The sequence below is a fragment of the Oryctolagus cuniculus genome, chromosome 2, assembly GCF_964237555.1.
Source record: "Oryctolagus cuniculus chromosome 2, mOryCun1.1, whole genome shotgun sequence".
Classification (NCBI taxonomy): domain Eukaryota; kingdom Metazoa; phylum Chordata; class Mammalia; order Lagomorpha; family Leporidae; genus Oryctolagus; species Oryctolagus cuniculus.
The window spans coordinates 176,445,112-176,467,039 of record NC_091433.1 but is presented as its reverse complement, the minus strand read 5'-3'; the positions used below and the strand labels follow the sequence as shown (position 1 = coordinate 176,467,039).

General features: G+C 45.5%; 1 protein-coding gene across 1 annotated transcript in view; it reads left to right on the top strand.

Annotated features, from left to right (window-relative positions):
• Nucleotides 1-21,928, top strand: part of SELENOI (selenoprotein I) — a 38,056-nt gene that overhangs the window by 4,439 nt on the left and 11,689 nt on the right. Inside the window, 4 exon segments of the mRNA NM_001199841.1 lie at nucleotides 15,288-15,356; nucleotides 15,781-15,889; nucleotides 18,332-18,406; nucleotides 20,298-20,560. Coding sequence (NP_001186770.1) covers nucleotides 15,288-15,356; nucleotides 15,781-15,889; nucleotides 18,332-18,406; nucleotides 20,298-20,560 — 516 coding nt within the window.

The window sequence follows — 21,928 nt, the reverse complement described above, 5'->3', positions numbered from 1 at the left end:
GGTGGGGATTTTGGGTGCTCTGCATAAAACGAGGGGAGGAATGTTGAGAAGGCCTGAATCAAGGTTGTGGAGATGTAAGGGCCCACACTGTGGCACAGCGGGTGAAGCTGCCACCTACAGTGCCGGCATCCCATATGGGTGCTGGTTTGGGCTCCGGCTGTTCCTCTCTGATCCAGCTCCCTGCTGATGTGCCTGGGGAAGCAGTGGAGGATGGCCCAAGTGCTTGGGCCTCTGCACCCACTGGGAGACCTGGAAGAAGCTCCTGACTTCAGCCTAGCCCAGCTCTGGCCATTGCGGCCATTTGGGGAGAGAACCAATGGATGGGAGCCCTCTCTCTCTCTCTCTCTCTCCCTCTCCCTCTCCCTCTCCCTCTGCATCTCTGCTTTTCAAATAAGTAAGTCAGTTAAAAAAAAAAAAAAAGAAATTGTGGAGATAGAAAGAAAGGAGCGGGGATTTGGTTAACCCACACACTGACTTTGGTCACACATAGGTTTAATTTGGCCTGTATTTTGTTTTAAAATTAGTGTGTTTAGGGGTGGGTTTAAAATGCTACTTGGGATGCCCATGTCCCTTATTGGAGTATGTAGTTGCTGTGTCTCCTGCTAATGGACAACCTGGGAGTCAGCAGGTGATGGCTCAAGTACTTGGATTCCTGTCACTCCTGTGTGAGACCCGGATGTTCCTGGCTCATGGCTTCAGCCTAGCCTAGGTCCAGCTGTTGTGGGTATTTGTGGAGTAAATCAGCAGATGGAAGGTCTCTCTCTGCCTTTCAATTAATAAATTAAAAATAAAAGCAAAATTAATGTCTTCCTCACAAAAGTCCATCTTTTGTTTCTTTATTTGAAAGGCAGAGAGAGAGAAAGAGTGCTTCCATCTGCTGGTTCAGTCTCCAAATGGCTATAACAGCCAGAGCTGGGCCAGGACGAAACCAGGAGGGAGACGGGAGCTTCCGGGACTCCTACTTGAGTACCAGGGCCCCAGCACTTGGGCCATCTCCTGCTTCTAACTGGCGCCCATGTGGAATGCCAGCCCTGCAGGTGGAGGTGTAACTTCTACAGCAGAGCACTGGCCCCAGAAGTCCATCTTTCTGAACTCTCTGAGAAAGCCAGAAATGGACAGCATTGGCCCTGAACTACCTCTCTCCAAGTATCAGCTGAAACTGAATAGTCTTTGACCTCTTTGGAAAGGGGATGCACTCTCTTGTTTGCCACTTTCCTGCCAATCCATCTTCTTCATGCCGGCCTGCTGTGTTCAGTTTACCTGGGTGGTCCCTGTGATCCTTGATTTAAGATTTAAGATGGGGGCCGGCACTGTGGCTCACTTGATTAATCCTCTACCTGTGGCGCTGGCATCCCGTATGGGCACTGGTTCTAGTCCCGGTTGCTCCTCTTCCAGGCCAGCTCTCTGCTGTGGCCCAGGAGGGCAGTGGAGGATGGCCCAAGTGCTTGGGTCCTGCACCCGCATGGGAGACCAGGAGGAAGCACCTGGCTCCTGGCTTCAGATCGGCGTAGTGGCGGCCATTTGGGGAGTGAACCAACAGAAGGAGGATCTCTCTCTCTCTCTCTCTCTGCCTATAACTCTACCTGTCAAATAAATAAATAAAAGATTTAAGGTGAACAAAAACACGGTGACTTGTGTAGCTGGAAATGGCGTGGGAGCCACATAAGAGCTGAGGAGTCTAGGATGATTCAGGTTCTGATAGGGTGCCTGGGTGGAGAGAGGAGAGAGGCACTGAGACAGGGGCTTGCTTCTCAGAAGAGTTACAGTGACCTTTGTGCAGGGCACTGTGAGTATTGAATGGGGCCACAGGAAGGTGTGATCTGTGCACTTGGAATGAAAATAAAACTTGTTCTAAAGAAATGTCAATTGTGGGGACCAGTGTTGGGGCGTAATGGGTTACACTGCTGCCTGACGCTGGGATGCTGGCTCAAGTCCTGGCTGCTCCACTTCGGATCTGAAAAGCAGTAGAGGATGGTCTAAGATTTGGGCTCCAGTCCCCACTGTGGGAGACCTGTATGGAGTCTGTAACTCTGCCTTTGAAATAAATAAATAAATAAATCTTTTAAAGAAAACTGAGTTTAAAAAAGCAATATCACTTGTGGAGGAGTGCCTGATGTTAGGTGATATATCCATAATGCTTTCCAGGATTAGACCACTTCCTCCTGAGCTACAATAGAAGCAGTATGAGAAATTCTTGTTTATTAGACCCAGCAGAGCATGAGAGAGAAGGGGAGAGAGCATGAGCATGCAAAGAGTGGGAGAGTGCTATATCTTCCACCCTTCTGGTTCACTCCCCAAATGCCTGCCACAGCCAGGGCTGTGCCAGAACGAAGCCAGGAGCCAGGAACTCCTTCCTAGCCCAAGTCTTTGCACCATCTTCTGCCTTCCCAAATGTATTAGCAGAAAGCTGCATTGGAAATGGAGCAGCTGGGACTCAAAGCTGGCACTCTGATGTGCCGGTTTAACCCATCACTGTGCCACAATGCTGGCCTTGAGAAAATTTTTTTTAAGATTTATTTTATTCATTTGAGAGAGAGTGTGTGTGTGTGTGTGTGTGTGAGAGAGAGAGAGAGAGAGAGAGAGAGAAGGAGAGGAAGGGGGAGGGGAGAGGGAGGGGGAGAGAGATCTTCCATCTGCTGGTTCACTCCTCAAATAGCCACAACAGCCAGGGCTGGGCCAGATTGAAGCCAGGAGCCAGGAGCTTGCTCTGCATCTCCCGTGTGGGTGCAGAGGCCTAAAGACTTGGACCATCCTTGGCCATCTTTCATTGCTTTCCCAAGGGCATTAGCAGGGAGCTGGATCAGAAGTGAAACAGCTAGGTCTCAAACTGGCGCCCACATGGAATGCTGGCATTGCAGGGGGTGACTTAATCTGTTAAACCACAACACTAGCCCCCCTGAGAAATTCTTGACCTTGTGATTTTCATTTATTATGACTGCAAGTTGACTATAGTAAGTTAATTATGGCATTCCCTGCATGCTGCAGTTAATTCAGGTACAACTTATCTTTAGTTGTACCCTGGTGGCCTCCTGGATGTGGGGAACTGCCCTCTTCCCTATGAGTACAATAGTAATAAGGCTTGGAACATATCCTAGTGGTCTTTGATAGAGATGTCCCAGAAAAGGGTTACGTCTGCAGTTGTTCCTCGACACAGAGGAGTATTTTTGAGTGAGTGGAAGAATGGGGAGGAACCTTCTGCAGACTGGGGGGAGAGCGCTTTAGTGGTAGGGCATGGAGTTCTATCTCGTTAGGTGCTATTTGGAGGAAGCATCTGGAGCTAGATCTATAACTCCCTTCTGCTGAAGTATTGGTTGGTTGATGATGGCTTGTTTCTCCAGTTGCTGTAATGCTTTAAATACTAACAGCTTTGCGGAATATGGATTTGCCCATGGCTTAAGGTAGACTTGAGGAAAGATGTCAGAGCGACCTAGGAGACTCCAAAGACCGTGGTATGTCCAGGCACAGAAAAGTCAGGGGTATGTGAGGGACCAGGCCCAGCCTTGGGAGCTCCGTGGAGGAAGATTGCCAATGGCAAGAGCAGTATCATAAATACTGGCTGATAGTAATGATAGGAAACAGTTACATATCAGACACTGTAGGCCAGGTGTTGCTGGAAGTCCTCTGCGTCATCTCGTGTAGTAGTCGTGACTGCCGTGTGAGCTGAAAGCACTGTTACTTTCCCTGGTTTGCTGAGACACAGAGTTTAAGTAACTTGCTCAGGGTTCCATAGCTAGTCAGTGGTTGAGCTGAGATTTGAACCTGGGCATGTTCTTCACACTGTGCTACCTCTTTTTTTTTTTTTTTTTTTTTAAAGATTTATTTATTTATTTGAAAGAGTTATGCAGAGAGAGAGGGCTTCCATCCACTGATTCACTCCCCAAATGGCCGCAATGGCTGGAGCTGGGCTGATCCGAAGCCAGGAGCCAATATCTTCTTCTGGGTCTCCCACATGGTTGCAGGGGCCCAAGGACTCGGGCCATCTTCTACTGCTTTCCCAGGCCACAGCAGAGAGCTGGATCGCAAGTGGAGCAGCTGGGACTTGAACCAGTGCCCATATGGGATGCCAGCACTGCAGGCAGCAGCTTTACCTGCTACACCACAGTACCAGCTCCATGTGCTACCTCTTTGTTTCTTTCTTTCTTTTTTTTTTTTTTTTTTTTTTTAAGATTTATTTATTTGAAAGGCAGAGTTACAGAGAGGCAGAACCACAAAGAGAAAAAAGAGAGAAAGAGAAAGAGAGAGAGGTCTTCCATCTGCTGATTCACTCTCCAGATGGCTGCAACACCCGGCTGGAGCTGCACCGATCCGAAGCCAGGAGCTTCTTCCAGGTCTCCCATGTGGATGCAGGGCTCCAAGGACTTGGGCCATCTTCTACTGCTTTCCCAGGCCATAGCAGAGAGCTGGATTGGAAGTTGAACATCCAGGGCTTGAACTGGTGCCCATATGGGATGCTGGCACTGTAGGTGGTAGCTTTACCCGCTGCGCCACAGCGCCAGCCCCATGTGCTACCTCTTAAAACTAAGAATGAAATATCAACTCTGCCTTGTAGGTAGGTACTGGCTGTTTTGTATATATATGTTTTGTAAGTGTTAGAATAGAGAGCTTCAAAATGATATGCTTAATTGGATATGTTTCTAATGTTTGCCTATGGAGAAAATGTACAGTGGGAAAAACCCGTTTATTTGCTCTAGCCACAGGGTTAAAATTAGTGGTAGAATGTAGGTGGGCTTGTATTTAGTAGTCATGCATTTAATTGAGTACACTAGTGTCTTATCTTCTGGGGTGTATTCTAAGATCCCCATGGGATGCCTGAAACCTTGGATAGTACCAAACCTTTATATATGATTTTTTTTCTATATATCCATATATACTTAGAATAAAGTTTGATTTATGAGTTAGGCACAATAGATTAGCAGAAATAATCAGTAATAAGATAGAACAGTTATAACAATATGCTGTAGTGAAAGTTATGTGAATGCAGTCTCTGTATGCACCCTTGTAAGGACAGGAGATGATAGAATGCCGGGGTGATGAGAGGCTGTGACACAGCCGTAGGCTACTGGAACACAGTACTGCATTCCCGTCTGATGGTTAAGAGAACTAAATGACTACTGGTGGGTAGGGCATGCAGCAGGGGTTTGTTGGACAAACATCCTAACTGGGATGGAGTGAGATTTCATTACACTGCTTAGAATGAAACACAATTTAGAACTTCTGAATTATTTAAACCTGGAACTTTCCATTTACTGTGTCCTGATAACAATTGAGCACAGGTAACTGAATCTACAGAAGGCAAAACTGCAAAAAAGAGAGGACTATGGTACTACGGTTAGCTTTAATTGAGATTAAAAGGATAATTGAGATTAACTAGTTAGCTTTGGGGCTAATACTAAGTTGAAACAACTCAGATGCTAGCAGTGTGATTCTTAATCTCTTTAACCAGGTTTCCTTATCTGAAATGGGGTTGTACCTACCTTGTAGAATCATAAAAGTTGAATGAGACCGTATTTTAAAAGTATGTAGCGCGTAGTGCTACATTAGTGGGAGTAAATTGGAAGCCAACAGCAGACATTTGTGCTTCCCTGCTTGTGAGCATTAGCTGGTCTATAACATGTTCACTCATACATCCCAGGAGGTATAGCAGGAGAAAGTATACTTTAGGAAAGGTTAGGGTGGCAACTTACTAGACAGAGGAAAGGGTGTGAGAGACAGCTGTGTCTAGCTTGGGTCCCACAGATAGTCTTTGACTTCAATTTTTCCCCTCTTTTTCTAAAAGAATTTGTCTATTTTTGAGCCTTAAAATCCCACAAGCATTATTCTGAAGCTGAACGCTGATCCTGGTGACGGGCTTACTAATAGGATTTCTGGTAGCAAGCATGGACAGGGCCTCTAAAGTTTCTGGTGATGGGGTCAGCGACCAGCAGGGTCCCGTCGTACTAATGAGGATGTCTTGGGTCTCCTTCTTGGAAGCCTCACTCACATATTTCTGGTAATAGCCACCAGAGCTTTGGAAATGGACTGATGGGTCGCATAAATCTGAGCCACCTAACCACCGTCCTTTACTCGGACATGGACGTTCACGCCCACAAACAGCTCCCTGCCCAGAGTACTGCAGAGTGGCAGCTCATCATCTCCAGGGATTGGCCGTGGCCAGGCCACTGCCCAGTTTGCAGTGCACCATGGACCATGGGTTGGGCCGCCTTCTTCTTTCTTCTTTCTTCTTTCTTCTTTCTTCTTTCTTCTTTCTTCTTTCTTCTTTCTTCTTTCTTCTTTCTTCTTTCTTCTTTTTTTTTTTTTAAGATTTTACTTATTTATTTGAAAGATAGAGTTACAGAGAGGCAGAGACGAGAGAGAGAGAGAGAGAGGTCTTCTATCTGCTGGTTCACTCCAGAGAGAGAGGGAGGGAGGGAGGGAGGGAGGGAGAGAGAGAGAGAGAGGTCTTCTATCTGCTGGGTGACTCCCCAAATGGCCACAACGGCTGGAGCTGGGCCAACTCAAATCCAGGAGCAAGGAGCTTCTTCCAAGGCTCCCACCCGGGTGCAGGGACCCAAGCACTTGGGCTATCCCCTCCTGCTTTCCCAGGCCAAAGCAGAGAGCTGGATTGGAAGAGGAGCAGCCAGGACTTGAACTGGTGCCCATATGGGATGCCAGCACTGCAGGCGGCAGCTTTACCTTCTAGGCCACAGAGCCAGCCCCTGTGCTGTCTTCTTGCTTTGGAAGACCTGCTTAGACTGTAGCAGGCCCTTGGATGCATACCTGTGGGGGTGTAGACCAGAGGTCCTCGCTTCAACCAGAGAGGCTTCCTTCCTCGTTGTCATCCTATGCAATGGTAGAGCAGTCAGAATGATTTTTCTCAAATGATGTTCACCTAGTTAAGAGTCTGCCAAGGCATCCATGTGTTTATCATGTATTTGATCTCCAGGTTTCTCACAAGGTCATTCACTGAATTACCCTGCCTTTTGTCCTATCTTCTCATCTCTTGTTGGGGCTTACTTGCTTAAGAGTAGCAGGCAAACCAGTTTGTCTTCTGACTTGCATGTATTCATCTAATTGCTCTAACTCTTCTCCAGTCTTCTCTCTGCCTTGTTAGCAGATGTAAATGACAGTATTCACTAAAATGAGAACTCATTGCTCACTGAGTCATGTTCTCCGTGGGTGTAGTTCTTGAAGTCTTGTATAGATAAAAAGTACTTTAAAGAAACTTTTACTTCTGTCCTGGGGTTAATATAGGCCTGATCTCCCTCCTCCCACTTTCATTTTAAATTTAGATTTGGTGTTTTCATATCGTAGATTGTTGGTAGCACAATGCCTGCATTTAGTAGACATTTGGGGAGTACTTTATTATTTGAAGTCGCCATAAGGAGATAGGTGTTGCCCACTCAGCTGTGGGTAGTGGCTTACCCTTTAGCTCAGCAGCCTAGGGACTCTCATTCATGTTTGTTTATACTAGTGTTGCTTGGAGGGTTTGTTAAGGCAGATTGCTGGTTCCCACCCCTCACAGAGTCTGATTCAGTAGATCTGGAATAGTGTCTAAGAATTTGCATCCATTTTGGTAGCTACACTTTGAGAACCATGGTATCAAAGAGATATTCCATTATGTTGCAGTCTGAAGAGCAGTTAATAAAACCAAGAAATGGTTCTGACTTCCTTGATATTTTTTGAGTATGTAACAATTTTTTTTTTTTTTTTTTTTTTTTTTTTGGACAGGCAGAGCGGACAGTGAGAGAGAGAGACAGAGAGAAAGGTCTTCCTTTGCCGTTGGTTCACCCTCCAATGGCCGCCGCAGCCGGCGCGCTGTGGCCGGCACACCGCGCTGATCCGATGGCAGGAGCCAGGAGCCAGGTGCTTTTCCTGGTCTCCCATGGGGTGCAGGGCCCAAGCACCTGGGCCATCCTCCACTGCACTCCCGGGCCACAGCAGAGGGCTGGCCTGGAAGAGGGGCAACCGGGACAGAATCCGGCGCCCCGACCGGGACTAGAACCCGGTGTGCCAGCGCCGCTAGGCGGAGGATTAGCCTAGTGAGCCGCGGCGCCGGCCTGAGTATGTAACAATTTTTAATAATTGGAATCCCTTGGTTTAGTTTTGTGTTTCAGTGACTTAAGTTAGCTGGAGGGAAGGGAAACTAGGCTGAATTGGAATGTCATGGCTAAAGAACTCTGCTTCTCCTTGCGAGGCCCACGGGGCCCTGCTTTGGCGCGTGCAAAAAAAAAAAAAAAAAAAAAAGAACTCTGCTTCGGGGGTGGTGGAGCTCCTGTTGACCACATGGGCTGTGCCTTGTAAAGACTTTATACCTACACCTGATTGAGTAACGATACCTGTCAGCAAGGCACTGACCTCAGACCGGATCAGCACCGCACAGCCTCCGTGCTTCGTTGTACACTTCATTGCACATCGCCCTTGGCAGCTCCTGCTGGCCCCTGGCGTTCCTTGGCTCGTGGCAGCATCTCTCCCATCTTGGCCTCTCTCCTTGTGACCTTCTCCACTCTGTCCCCGTGCACTTGTCTATCAGAGCATTTAATACAGCTTGTGATTCTTTACTCATTTTCTAGCTTACCCTCTATCTCATACTAGGCCATAGATATGATGAGCACAGGAAACCTCTGGATCTTGTTCACCATTCTCTTCCCTAGTGCTAGGCACTCTGTCATAACACTGCGGCGTCATGGGTGAAACCGCTGCCTGCAGTGCTGGCGTCCCATATGGGTGCCGGTTCAAGTCCCGGCTGCTCTACCTCCAATACAGATCTCTGCCGTGGCCTGGGAAAGCAATAAACAGGTCTCCCACGTGTGTCCCAGGAGTCCGGTTACCTGACCCATCACTGTTGCCTCTCAGGGTCTGCATTAGCAAGAAGCTGGAGTCAAGAGCTAGAGCCCAGGTACTGTAATGTGGAATGCAGATGTTTAAACAACTTGGCTAAAAGCCTGCTCTGGTTCTGAAATTTTTGCCTTAGGATGATGCTTTCAAATTCAGTTTGTGGTCTTCAATCATCTTTTCAGGGCACTAGCTTGGCCTTGCCTATAGTTTGTAAAGTCACTCTGGGTTTTCCTAGTGATTACCTGGTTTAGATTTTTTGGTGCATATTAAACATGATTACAATGGAAAATAACAAGCACTACCAAATATCCTAAATCTAGTTTGGCACATTTAGAAGTTTGCATTCTGTGGGGCTATGGCACAGTAGGTTAATCCTCTGCTGGGGTGCCGGCATCCCATATGGGCGCCAGTTCTAATCCCAGCTGTTCCTCTTCCAATCCAACTCTCTGCTGTGGCCTGGGAAAACAGTAGAAGATGGCCCAAGTGCTTGGGTCCCTGCACCCATGTGGGGGACCTGGAAGAAGCACCTGGCTCCTGGCTTTGGACTGGCGTAGCTCTGGCCATCGTGGCCATTTGGGGAGTGAACCAAAGAGAGGAAGACCTTTCTCTCTGTCTCTCCCTCTGTCTGTGACTTTATCTCTCAAATAAATAAATAAAATCTTATAAAAAAAAGTTTACATTCTGTTTTTTTTTTCATGAATGTGTGGAAGATTTAGATCACTGTTCCTTGTATTGACTCACAAAACAGTTTAGAGTTTCCTTGTTCATAGAGACTGATATGTGACCTAGAAAAATACTCAGATGTGTAAGACTGGAGCAGAGTGTTCCTTAGATTTATTGTGTGCTGCCTTTTATAATCTCATGTTAATCTTTGTTGTTATACTTGAGCTTATCAACTGTTATTGAATGTAAAGTAGCTGAAATCCAGTTAGGTAAACTGACCTTCCTGTATTTAGTTCCGTATTTTCTTATTTCTCTTGGTCTCCTAAATTAGAGATTTAGAGTTAATTCTCCAGAATTTAAGAAAGGGAGCTTTTCAAGTCAAAATACCATCCATAAGAGAATCTTTTTCAGTTCTAAGCTAAAATTATGGAAAGCTGCTGAATGAGACTCATTGAGAAAACATTTGAATTAAGAACATTGTACTTCGTGCACCATATTAGGTCCATATGATATCTTCAACCATTTTCTTCCGATTTGAACTTCTTTCAACTTTTTGTACTTTGCAGTAGATGGTGGGCTTGAAATGGGTGGCTTTGGGCCTGCGCCATGGCTCACTAGGCTAATCCTCTGCCTTGTGGTGCCTGTACACCGGGTTCTAGTCCCGGTCGGGGCGCCAGATTCTGTCCCAGTTGCCCCTCTTCCAGGCCAGCTCTCTGCTGTGGCCCGGGAGTGCAGTGGAGGATGGCCCAAGTGCTTGAGCTCTGCACCCCATAGGAGACCAGGAGAAGCACCTGGCTCCTGCCATCGGATCAGCACGGTGCGCTGGCCGCAGCGCACCGGCCACGGCGGCCATTGGAGAGTGAACCAACGGCAAAGGAAGACCTTTCTCTCTCTCTCTCTCACTGTCCACTCTGCCTGTCAAAGAAAAAAAAAAAAAAAAGAAATGTGTGGCTTTGCAGTGCATCTGTGTATCTGAATCACTGGCTACACATGCTTCTAAGTGCAGATTTTTATGAAGTGGAGGAGGCCGGGGTCCTCCTACCTTGTCACTGGCAGCCTTTTTGGGGTTGTGTTGCTTCCCAGCCTTTAAGTCTGAGCCGCAGATTCATTTGATCTTGTCAATTTAGGACTCCTTCATTCTGCAGAAGCTCTGAGGTGGTGAGATTATGTGGGAAAGCCCTGTAAAGTGTAGATGCCGAGCGAGTGAAAGCTGAAAGCTTACTAAGAATTGAAAGCTTAGTAGAATAGCGTTAATAATTTTAGTAGGCTCCTGCAGGGAGGCTGGATGGAGCTTCACAGCTTCTAGCTGTGACCCGTAGAAGCAAACCATGTTCTCCATCATTTTCTTCTTTCTACCTGTCTTAGATCTTTTGTTCCCATTACCTTGTTTTAATCAGAATGATTGGTTAAATGGAGGAACCTCAGATAGGCAGTCCATTAAGTACACCCTTTTTACAGGTTGATCTTTTTGCTAACAGTGTTTTTTATACATTTTCTGTTAATTTACCTTTAAAAAGCGTTTCTATTTATTTGAAGAACAGAGAGAAAGGGAGGGAGGGAAAGATTTGGCTCGTCTCCCAACCACTAATTTCACTCCCCAGAAGCCTGCAATGGCCAGGACTGGGGCTAAGCCAGGAGCCAGGAACTCAGTCTGAGACTCCCACAGGGGAGGCAGCGACAGCAGTACCCGAGCTATCACCTGCTGCCTCCTGGGGTGCACATTACTAGGAAGTTGGAATTGGACGCAGGGCCAGGCTTGAGCCAGGCGCCTCAGCACGGGACGCAGGTGTCCTGAGCAGCACCTTAACTGCTGTGCCAGGCACCCACCTCTGTTTGCCCCTGTTTTACTTTTCTGCTCTATCACACATTTAAGATTTGAAACATTGAAATTATTTCTTACATATTCATAAAATGTTCAGGAAATAATTTTGATCATTAATTGATTTTTTAAAAAGATTTATTTATTTGAAAGAGTTACACAGAGAGAGAAGGAGAGGCAAAGAGAGAGAGATGTCTTCCATCCACTGGTTCACTCCCCAATTAGCTGCAACAGCCAGAGCTGTGCCAATCTGAAATCAGGAGCCAGGAGCTTTTTCCAGGTCTCCAACACGGGTGCAGGGGTCCAAGGACTTGGGCCATCCTCCACTGCTTTTCCAGGCCATAGCAGAGAGCTGGATCAGAAGTGGAGCAGCCAAGACTCCCATCTGGCACCCATATGGGATGCTGGCACTGCAGGTGGCAGCTTTACCCAATACGCCACAGCACCGGCCCCTTGATTTTTAAAAATATTAGATGTGGGGTAGGTATTCTACACAATAGCTGTGGTGTCCACATCCCATATTAAGAATGTCTGGGTTGGGCCGGAGCCGTGGCTCAATAGGTTAATCCTCCACCTGTGGCGCCGGCACACCGGGTTCTGGTCCCGGTCGGGGCGCCGGATTCTGTCCCGGTTGCCCCTCTTCCAGGCCAGCTCTCTGCTGTGGCCCGGGAGTGCAGTGGAGGATGGCCCGGGTAATTGGGCCCTGCACCCCATGGGAGACCAGAAGTACCTGGCTCCTGCCATCGGATTGGCGCGGTGCGCCGGCTGCAGTGCGCCGGCTGAGGCGGCCATTGGAGGGTGAACCAACGGCAAAGGAGGACCTTCCTCTCTGTCTCTCTCTCTCTCACTGTCCACTCTGCCTGTCAAAAAAAAAAAAAAAAAAAAAGAATGTCTGGGTTGGGCCGGTGCCACGGCTCACTAGGCTAATCCTCCGCCTGCGGCACTGGCACACCGGGTTCTAGTCCCAGTTGGGGTGCCAGATTCTTTCCTGGTTGCTACTCTTTCAGTACAGCTCTCTGCTGTGGCCCAGGAAGGCAGTGAAGGATGGCCCAGGTCCTTGGGCCCTGCACCCACATGGGAAACCAGGAGGAAGTACCTGGCTCTTGGCTTTGGATAGGCGCAGCGCACCGGCCGTAGTGGCCATTTGGGGGGTGACCAACGGAAAAGGAAGACCTTTCTCTCTGTCTCTCTCTCACTCTCTCTCACTGTCTAACTCTGCCTGTCAAAAAAAAAAAAAAAAAAAAAAGAATGTCTGGGTTGACTCCTGGCTTTATTCCTGACTCAGGCTTCCTAATGCTACGTGGCATGGGAGGCAGCAGTTAGTGGCCCAGATATTTGGGTCCTGTCACCCATGTGGGAGACCCAGATCGAATTCCTGTCTCCTGGCTTGGCCCTGACAGTTGTGGATATTTGGGGAGTGATTCATCAAATGGGAGACCTGTCTCTCTTTCTGCCTTTCAAATATATAATAGGGGCCTGCGCTGTGTTACAGCGGGTTAACGCCCTGGCCTGAAGCGCCGGCATCCCATATGGGCGCTAGTTCGAGACCATAGCATAGCAGCCGCTTACTTCCGATCAGCTCTCTGCTATGGCCTGGGAAAGCAGTAGAAGATGTCCTAAGTGCTTGGGCCCTGCATCCACGTGGGAGACTGGAAGAAGCTCCTGGCTCCTGGCTCCTGGCTTCGGATCGGTGCAGCTCTGGATGTTGCGGCCATCTGGGCAGTGAACCAGCAGATGGAAGATCTCTCTCTCTCTCTCTCTCTCTCTCTCTGCCTTTCCTTCTCTCTCTGTGTAACTCTGACTTTCAAGTAAATAAATAATTTTAAAAAATATGGTAAATAAATAATTTAAAAAATTAGATACTAGAATTCTTCTGCTTGTTTTATGCACATATGTGTATTAAGCATAAATTCAAAGGTACTTTTAACAGTTCATGAAAATAAATTTATTTTAGTACAACAAATTTCTGCATGAAAGGAATCTTCAAAAAGTTCTTGAAAATGTGTATTATGAGGAAACTGCAACTACATTTCAAAAATTTTTTCCAACAAAATAAGCTAATTTCTTAAAAGTATGAAAGACAGAGTTAGAGAGGGAGGCAGCACCAGAGGCTGAGGCAGAGACAATAAGAGACAGAAATCTTTCATCTTGGTTCACTCCCCAAATGGCTGCAATGGCTGGAGCTGGGCCAATCTGAAGCCAGGAGCCAGGAGCTTCTTCCAGGTCTGTCACATTAATTCTCCAGGACTTGAGCTGGTTTCCATAAGGGCTGCAGTATCCTGCTTTGCCACAGTGCCAGCCGCTAAGCTAATCTTTTTTTTTTTTTGGACAGGTAGAGTTATAGACCTAGAGAGAGACAGGGAAGACAGAGAGAAAGGTCTTCCCTCCATTGGTTCACTCTCCAAATGGCCGCTATGGCCTGTGCTGCGCTGATCCGAAGCCAGGAGCCAGGTGCTTCCTCCTGGTCTCCCATGCAGGTGCAGGGCCCAAGCACTTGGGCCGTCCTCCACTGTACTCCCGGGCCACAGCAGAGAATTGGACTGGAAGAGGGGCAACCGGGACTAGAACCCGGCGCCGACATGGGATGCTGGCACCACAGGCAGAGGATTAGCCTAGTGAGCCACGGTGCTGGCCCTCCGCAAGCTAATCTTTTAATTCTGTTTTTCCTTAAAATTTTTAAGTATTCTCACATAAAATATAACCAAAATTATTAAACACTTGACATTTAATATCATTTAAATGTTAGATGGGTGAATTTATTAGCCCAGATACTAGTGTGAATTCCTTGACTATCTCTTAGCAGTTTTGTGTCTCTTGTTCTCCATACCTAGAGGAGTGTTCCTCAAGTCCCAGGTACTGCTGTGTGTATGTGTTGTGTATGTCACTTGAATAAGTTATCAACACGACTCTTAAAGTTCTGCATCTTTATATATGCACATCTGTTAGAATTTTCTTGGATTATTACTAACTAGCACGGTCATTGGAAAATAATCTTCATCACCACACAGCCGTTTGCTTATTTATACAACTCATTTTCCTATCATGGGCCTGGGTTGTGGCATCATGGATTAAGCTACCACCTGCAATGTCAGTACCCGTATGGGTTGTGGTTTGAGTCCCTGCCGCTCTACTTCCTGTCCAGCTTCCTGCTAATGTGCCTTGGAAAGCAGCAGAAGAGAACCCATGTATTTGGGCCCCTATGCCCATGTGGGAGACTCAGATAAAGCTCTTGGCTCCTGGCTTCAGCCTGGCCTAGCCTTGGGCTGTTGTGGCCATTTAGGGAGTGAACCAGCAGATGAAAGATTCTCTCTCTCTGTCTCTCTCTCTCTAACTCTATCTCATCAAATAAATAAAATCCTTTTTTTTTTAAAAAATCTGTCATTCCTTTGATGCTTATAACATGTTTAATAATACTAGCTAATATTTACATACTTGTCTTGTGAACCAGGTACTGTTCTAGGCAATTAATATATGTTGTTAATTTGCCTAATCCTTATGGCTTTGATCTTCACTTTGCAAGTGAAGAAACTGAGTCAGAGGTTAAATTACTCGCCCAAGGTCATATGTGGTCAGTGTTTGATTGCACACGGTGTGCATTTTGATTACCCTGCATAACTAATGAAACACAAGCAGTACACATTTCTCTACTAGAACACTGTAGTATTATAAAGGCTGATTGAGGGGGAAGGGAGAGGCAGCCCCTGCATGAACGTGTATGACTGAAACAACCACTGTTTGATCGGCTATGATTTGAGTTGCTCTTTAGACCTCCTTTATGACCCCTGCCTCCCCCGATACAAGTTCCTGGTGGCTGTACCTCCAGTCTGCCTCATTTATGTTGCTATTCCTGTTTTGTTACTCAGATGAAGGTATCACATAACAGATGTATTCTCCAGGTTATTTTTGTGCTATTATTTCCATCTGGGAAATATTGTTCTGTGTGTTAGTATGCAAGAATTAACTCTGCATATTTTATTTCATCTCTTCACAGTACAGCGCTGTGGATACCAATCCTCTCTCTCTGTATATCATGCACCCATTTTGGAACACTGTAGTAAAGGTAAGGTGGCTTATAGATGTGCCCTCGTTTCATTAAGTTTTTAAGTATTTTCACCTGTTTTGTGAGTGTTGCCGGCTGCAGCTCACAACTGAAGGTGTCTGGAAATGCGGCCTTTCCTTCCCCTGAGGCCCATGCTTTTGAGTTACCTCATGGCTGAGGCTTATCATTTCTGTAATAACTTTTAAAATGTAAAGTTAGGATTATAAAATCTTGTTGATTTTTAAAATTACCTAAAATGCAGAGGACATATAGAAGAAAGAAATGCCTATTTCTATCAACTGAAGATTATGGTTTACACTTTAACATTTGTAACTCCTACATATGGTCTTGCACATTTTTTTGTTTTCATTATGAGTTAAATTTGTATATTGTATATGTGGAATGGAGATTCCTCTAATTTTTTTTATATGTTTTGAAAAAATAGGTATTTCCTACTTGGCTGGCTCCCAATCTTATAACCTTTTCTGGCTTTTTGCTGGTTGTATTCAATTTTCTGCTTATGGCCTACTTTGATCCCGACTTCTATGCTTCAGGTAAGAATTCGGGATTGCTTTAATACAAAACTGTGAATGTCAGAAGAATGAGATGTGGTTGCTTATTTTCTGATTCTGTTAAGATGATTGTGGTTCTGAAAAGTTTTGGATATTCAGGTAGTATGTAGGATATCAGAATTGTATAGGAAGTTGTATTTTCACTATGCCATATATATTTCTTTTCTTTTTTTTTTTTTTTTTAAGATTTATTAATTTATTTGAAAGTCAGAGTTACGCAGAGAGGGAGAGAGGTCTTCCATCTGCTGGTTCACTCCCCAATTGACCCCAGTGGCCGGAGCTGCGCCAATCTGAAGCCAGGAGCTTCTTCTGGGTCTACCGCGTGGGTGCAGGGGCCCAAGGACTTGGGCCATCTTCTGCTTTCCCAGGCTTAGCAGAGAGTTGGATCGGAAGTGGAGCTGCCGGGACTCTAAATGGTACCCATACGGGATGCTGGCATTGCAGGCGGCGGCTTTACCTGCTACGCCATAGCACCGGCCCCTAATGCTGTATATGTTTTCGTCAAGTTCTACCAATTCCAGGAATGTCCTTTCCTTTTTTGTAGTCTTGAAAGAAAAGTCCCCTTTCTTCTAAAAAGCATGCGATCCCTCCTCATCCCTCTACTCGGCCTTCCTGCTTGCCTTGGATGACACCCACTTTCTTCTTAGACCTTAAATATCTATCAACAGATGTCTGGGCTGCTTCTGGGAAAGGAAGGGACGGAGCGCTTTTGGAATGAGAGTTTACCTACTCCCACCCTCTGCTCCAATATCTGACACCTGTCCCTCTCTTTACTCTGTCCCATACCCAACTTCTGCACCAGGCCCTGGGAGACAGTCTGGATTATGTTTGGGATCGGGGGATAATGGAAGAGAGAGTTCAGTTTTACTGCTCAGTCAGTGGATTGAAAAGAATTCCAATTAGAAAGACAGAGGTAGAGGAGTACCTTTTGCCTTCTAAGAATTTCTTTTCTAACAGGAATGCTTCTCAGTGGTGTGTCAGGAGTGGTCGTTCATCTGTGCTGAGGGCTCAACAGACTTTTAGGACCTGCCTTGTAGAAATTAACATCATTGATGACATTGCTTTTGTAGGAAAATCTGGGGTTTCAAATGCTTACAACTTTGATGTTATAGAAATTTTGAATATTGAGGCTGTATATATACTGAACGTTGGCAAGAAGTTTTAGCTTCTATACATGTAATAAAATGGTAATAGAAGTCCTAAATGTCAATTTGGAGGATATGTGAGTAATAGGTGAGATTGAATTTCAGTAAGAACAGTTTGGGTCAAGACTTGAGTGTGTTGGGCTGGTGCCGCGGCTCACTAGGCTAATCCTCCGCCTTGTGGCGCCGGCACACCGGGTTCTAATCTCGGTCGGGGCGCCGGATTCTGTCCCGGTTGCCCCTCTTCCAGGCCAGCTCTCTGCTGTGTGCTGTGGCCCGGGAGTGCAGTGGAGGATGGCCCAAGTCCTTGGGCCCTGCACCCCATGGGAGACCAGGATAAGTACCTGGCTCCTGCCATTGGATCAGCACGGTGCGCCGGCCGCAGCACCAACGGCAAAAGGAAGACCTTTCTCTCTCTCTCTCTCTCTCTCTCTCTCTCTCATTGTCCACTCTGCCTGTCAAAAAAAAAAAAAAAAAAAAAAAAAAGAGTGTGCACATTTACTTGAAAATTGTTTACATGCCTAAAATGATTGCATTTAATCTAATTCTTGTCGAGGCTCCATTCTATATTTTCTCACTATATTGTTAATTAACCAAAGACAAGATCTTTGATTTGGATATAGATTACCTCAACTGGATACTTTAGCATCACAATCATCCTGAAATGTCTGTACCTCAGTTTGTCCTGCTTTGATAAAAACACCTGAGAATTTGAATTAAAACAACTGAGGAATAAGGGTTCTGGTGGACTCTGATCAACCAGCAGTGTGACCCTGAATGTATCATTTAACCTCTCCTATCTTGTGTTTCCCAAACATACAGGGACTGCAAAGTTTATTTAGTCCTTCAAGTTCTATGACTTGGGAGAATATATATAACATGTACATGTATTTAGTACTTAGCTTATTAAATAATGTTTCCTAACAATAGAGAAAACATATTTCTAGTTACAAACATAGACTTTTTAGGGTATCTCTGGGATTTAAAAAAAAAAAGCAATAGATGCTTACTGTTTATGAGGGACTGGGGAGTTACTTCTTTGGTTTTGTCACAGTTTACTGATATATTCTAGCATTTACCTAATTCTGCATGCAAAATATACTGTTAAGAATTTTAACCTCTAATGTACCAAAAGAAACATTTTTAAAAAAAATCTATAGTTGTATGTAATTATGCATGTTTATGGGGTAGAGTTAATGAAATGGAAACATTTATCAGGGTATGTGCTGTGGTCAGACAGTTGTACTTCTGAATTCAACACTGCGCTGCTTTTCCTTTGCAGCACCTGGCCACAAGCATGTGCCTGACTGGGTCTGGATTGTGGTGGGCATCCTCAACTTTATAGCCTACACTCTAGGTAAGAGGTCGCTAGACTCTCCATCTGTGGCTGGGGAATCTTACGCTTTATTCATTTTAACTAGGGTTTGTTGCTATCCTAAATAATAACAAAATGATAAAATGTTTTTGGATGTCTATAAAATACATTGTCATCCATCGTTAGGAATATACAGAATAAGGTAGGAGTTGGCATAATCCTACTTACAGGCCAAGTCTGGCCATTGCCTATTTTTGTAGGAAAAGTATCAAATAATTACAGAATAGTGGGAGAGATCAACAGTATTGTGAGTGGAAGCACAGTAGATGAGGTGATCAGTTCTGAGCTCTGAGTTGCTAGCGAGTGCCTTTGGATTGAGTTTCTTGGCATTTGCATGTGGATATCCAGCAGCATTTCAGTTTCCATGTCTGAACTTGTACTCTGGGATGCACATTTGGTCTAGCAATTAAGGTGACACTTGGGATGCCCACATCCCGTATCCGAGCTCCCGTTTCCAGCTTCCTGCAGAAGGCTACAAGTGAAGGCTCAAGTACTTTGGTCCTTGCTAGCCATGTGCAAGACCTGGATTGAGTTCCAGGGTCCTGGCTGTAGCCTGGCCCAGCCCCAGCTGGTAGAGGCACTTAGGACGCTTCACCGGCAGATGGCGGCTCCCTTCCCCTCATCCTCTCCACATCCTTCCTGTCAGTCTTGGCCTTTCCATCTGACTTCCGTCCTTCTGTTAACACTACCATTCTCTTTAGTTACCTGGATGCAGAACTTTGGAGGTTGTCTTCTTGTCCTTAGGCCTACATCTCATCTCTTGCTGTATTCTGTGATTTTTCCTCCTGTAAAGTCCTTCCTACCTTCACTTTCCATTTCAGTGTAGACCTGCAAGGTAGTGTTCCTCTCCAGCATGCCATTCATTGACATCGGTGAGTCTTCCTGAAGACCAGCTTTCACTTGTGTTCTTCTCTATTCAGGCCTCCCCATGCTCCATGGAGCTTTAATACTGGCTCAGCCTGGCCTTCCAGATTTTTTATGTCACCCTCGTCACACATTGGAGCTTCTAGTTGAACCACGGGGCATTGTCTGGACATACATTGTGCTTTTCTGGTTTGGTATTACTTGCTGATAGCACTCCCTCTTCCTTTATCTCTTCTCTACTGAAATCCAACTCGGACCTTCTGTCCCCACTCAGATTTCACCTCAGTGTTCTTAGCCGAAAGAGAACCCTTTCCTCTCTCTACTCCCTGGGGTCTGTGACATACCACACTTTTTTCACTCCTGGGTTTCATCCCTTTCTCAATTGTAAGCATTCAAAGCACAGAAGCCTCGTTTATTCTAAGATTCTTATAATCTTGACAGCAGCAAGAAGAGTGCATTACACAGTTTCGACAACTTGGATTATTCCGTTCCCTGAGCACCTTGCTATGTGTATTTTCTGAAAACACTTAAAATTCTGGAGGTGGCAGATCTACTGCAGATTTCCATTGTAATTTCAGATGGGATGAAATGGGTGTTATGACTGAGGTACTTTTGGGTCCTATAGCAAGCAGGGGTTAGGTTAATTGTAATGAAAAGCTATTAAATGTTTTCTGGAAGCGTGACTATTTGTGGCTGGTAGAACATCCCAGATGTTAGATTTGGAGGAATTCAGAGTCCAGCTAGAATACTTCTTTTTCAGATCTAAAATTGACAGAGCACATGACAAGATATGATAAAACTTTGACAGATTTAGATTAAGCTTTGACAGATATTTTGGAAGTCTTTGGATTATAGGAATGAAAGGTTGGGTTTTTATACCACTGGCTGGTAAGCTACACTTAGCACTCTAGTGATAGGCTGGTTTGTTTTTACCTGCAGTGTATTAAGATGACCTTGTTCATATTGGTGCTGATGTTGACCTTTTCCTGTGGCATATGTTTTGTTGCAGATGGTGTGGACGGGAAGCAAGCCCGTAGAACCAACTCCAGCACCCCTTTAGGGGAGCTGTTTGACCATGGCCTGGACAGTTGGTCCTGTGTTTATTTTGTTGTAACTGTGTACTCCATCTTTGGACGAGGACCAACTGGTGTCAGTGTTTTTGTTCTTTATCTCCTGCTATGGGTGGTTTTATTTTCTTTCATCCTGTCCCACTGGGAAAAGTACAACACAGGAATTCTTTTCCTGCCGTGGGGATATGACATTAGCCAGGTGGTGAGTATGTATATTCCTTCTTTATTACCCTTGCACTTTTTTGGTTAGAACTGATAAGTGCTTGTCATAAACAATTTTGGATGTTATCTCCTTTTCTTCTAACTTCTTTATGGAAAATTTCAAACATTTACAAAAGTAGGGAGCGTGTTGTAGTGAACCCTTGTGTACCTTTACTTAGCTTCAGCAGTTAGCGACATGTGGCCAGTCTAGTTTCATGTGTACCTCCCCTCAGTCCTCTTCCCACTTATTTTAAGGGAATTTCCTGACATTATGTGATAAATATTTGTTACATATCTCTAAATATATGATAAGGACTCCTTATAAAAATATAATTACAATGCCATTATTATACCAAAAGTTAAACAATTTCATATTACTAAATGTTCATTTGGACTGTTGGCTTTTTTTTTTTTTTTAAGATTTATATATTTACTTGAAAGGTAGAATTACAGAGAGACAGAGATCAGTCTTCCATCCACCAGGTTCACTCCATAAATGGCTGCAACAGCTGGGGCTGGGACAGGCTGAAACTAGAAGCCAGAACTCCATCCTGGTCTCCTGTGTGGTTGCAGGGGCCCAAGCACTTGAACCATCTTCTGCTGCTTTCCCAGGTCCATTAGCAGGGAACTGGACTAGAAGTAGAGCAGCTGGGACTCAAACCCCTGCCGTAGACGGCAGCTTTATCTGCCATGCCACAGCACCAGCCCCCCAGACCGTTGATTTTCAAATGAAGATATGCATGTATAATTAAATTGTTAGCTTTTTGTCTTTGTCACCAACTTTTTGGTGAGTGGAGAGAATGACTTCTCTGACTTTAGTAGGCTTGCTGTTAACTCTCCCTGCCTTTGAACCCCAGCTTTTTGTGTTGCCATTTTGCCCTTTTGTACCCATACCTCCAGTGAAGAAATCAGAAGTTGGTGGGTTGGGCAAATTGGATGGTTTGATAGCTCAACCAACTCAGGAAGTACCTTTTTTTTTTAAAGCAGAGTTATAAAGAAACAGAGAGGCCGGCACCGCGGCTCACTAGGCTAATCCTCCGCCAGCGGCGCCGGCACACCGGGTTCTAGTCCCGGTCGGGGTGCTGGTTCTGTCCTGGTTGCTCCTCTTCCAATCCAGCTCTCTGCTGTGGCCTGGGAGTGCAGTGGAGGATGGCCCAAGTGCTTGGGCCCTGCACCCCATGGGAGACCAGGAGGAGGCACTTGGCTCCGGGCTTCGGATTGGCACAGCATGCCAGCTGCAGCGTGCCAGCCATGGTGGCCACTTGGGGGGTGAACCAATGGAAAAAGGAAGACCTTTCTCTCTCTCTCTCTCTCTCACTGTCTAACTCTGCCTGTCAAAAATTAAATAAATAAATAAATAAATAGAAAC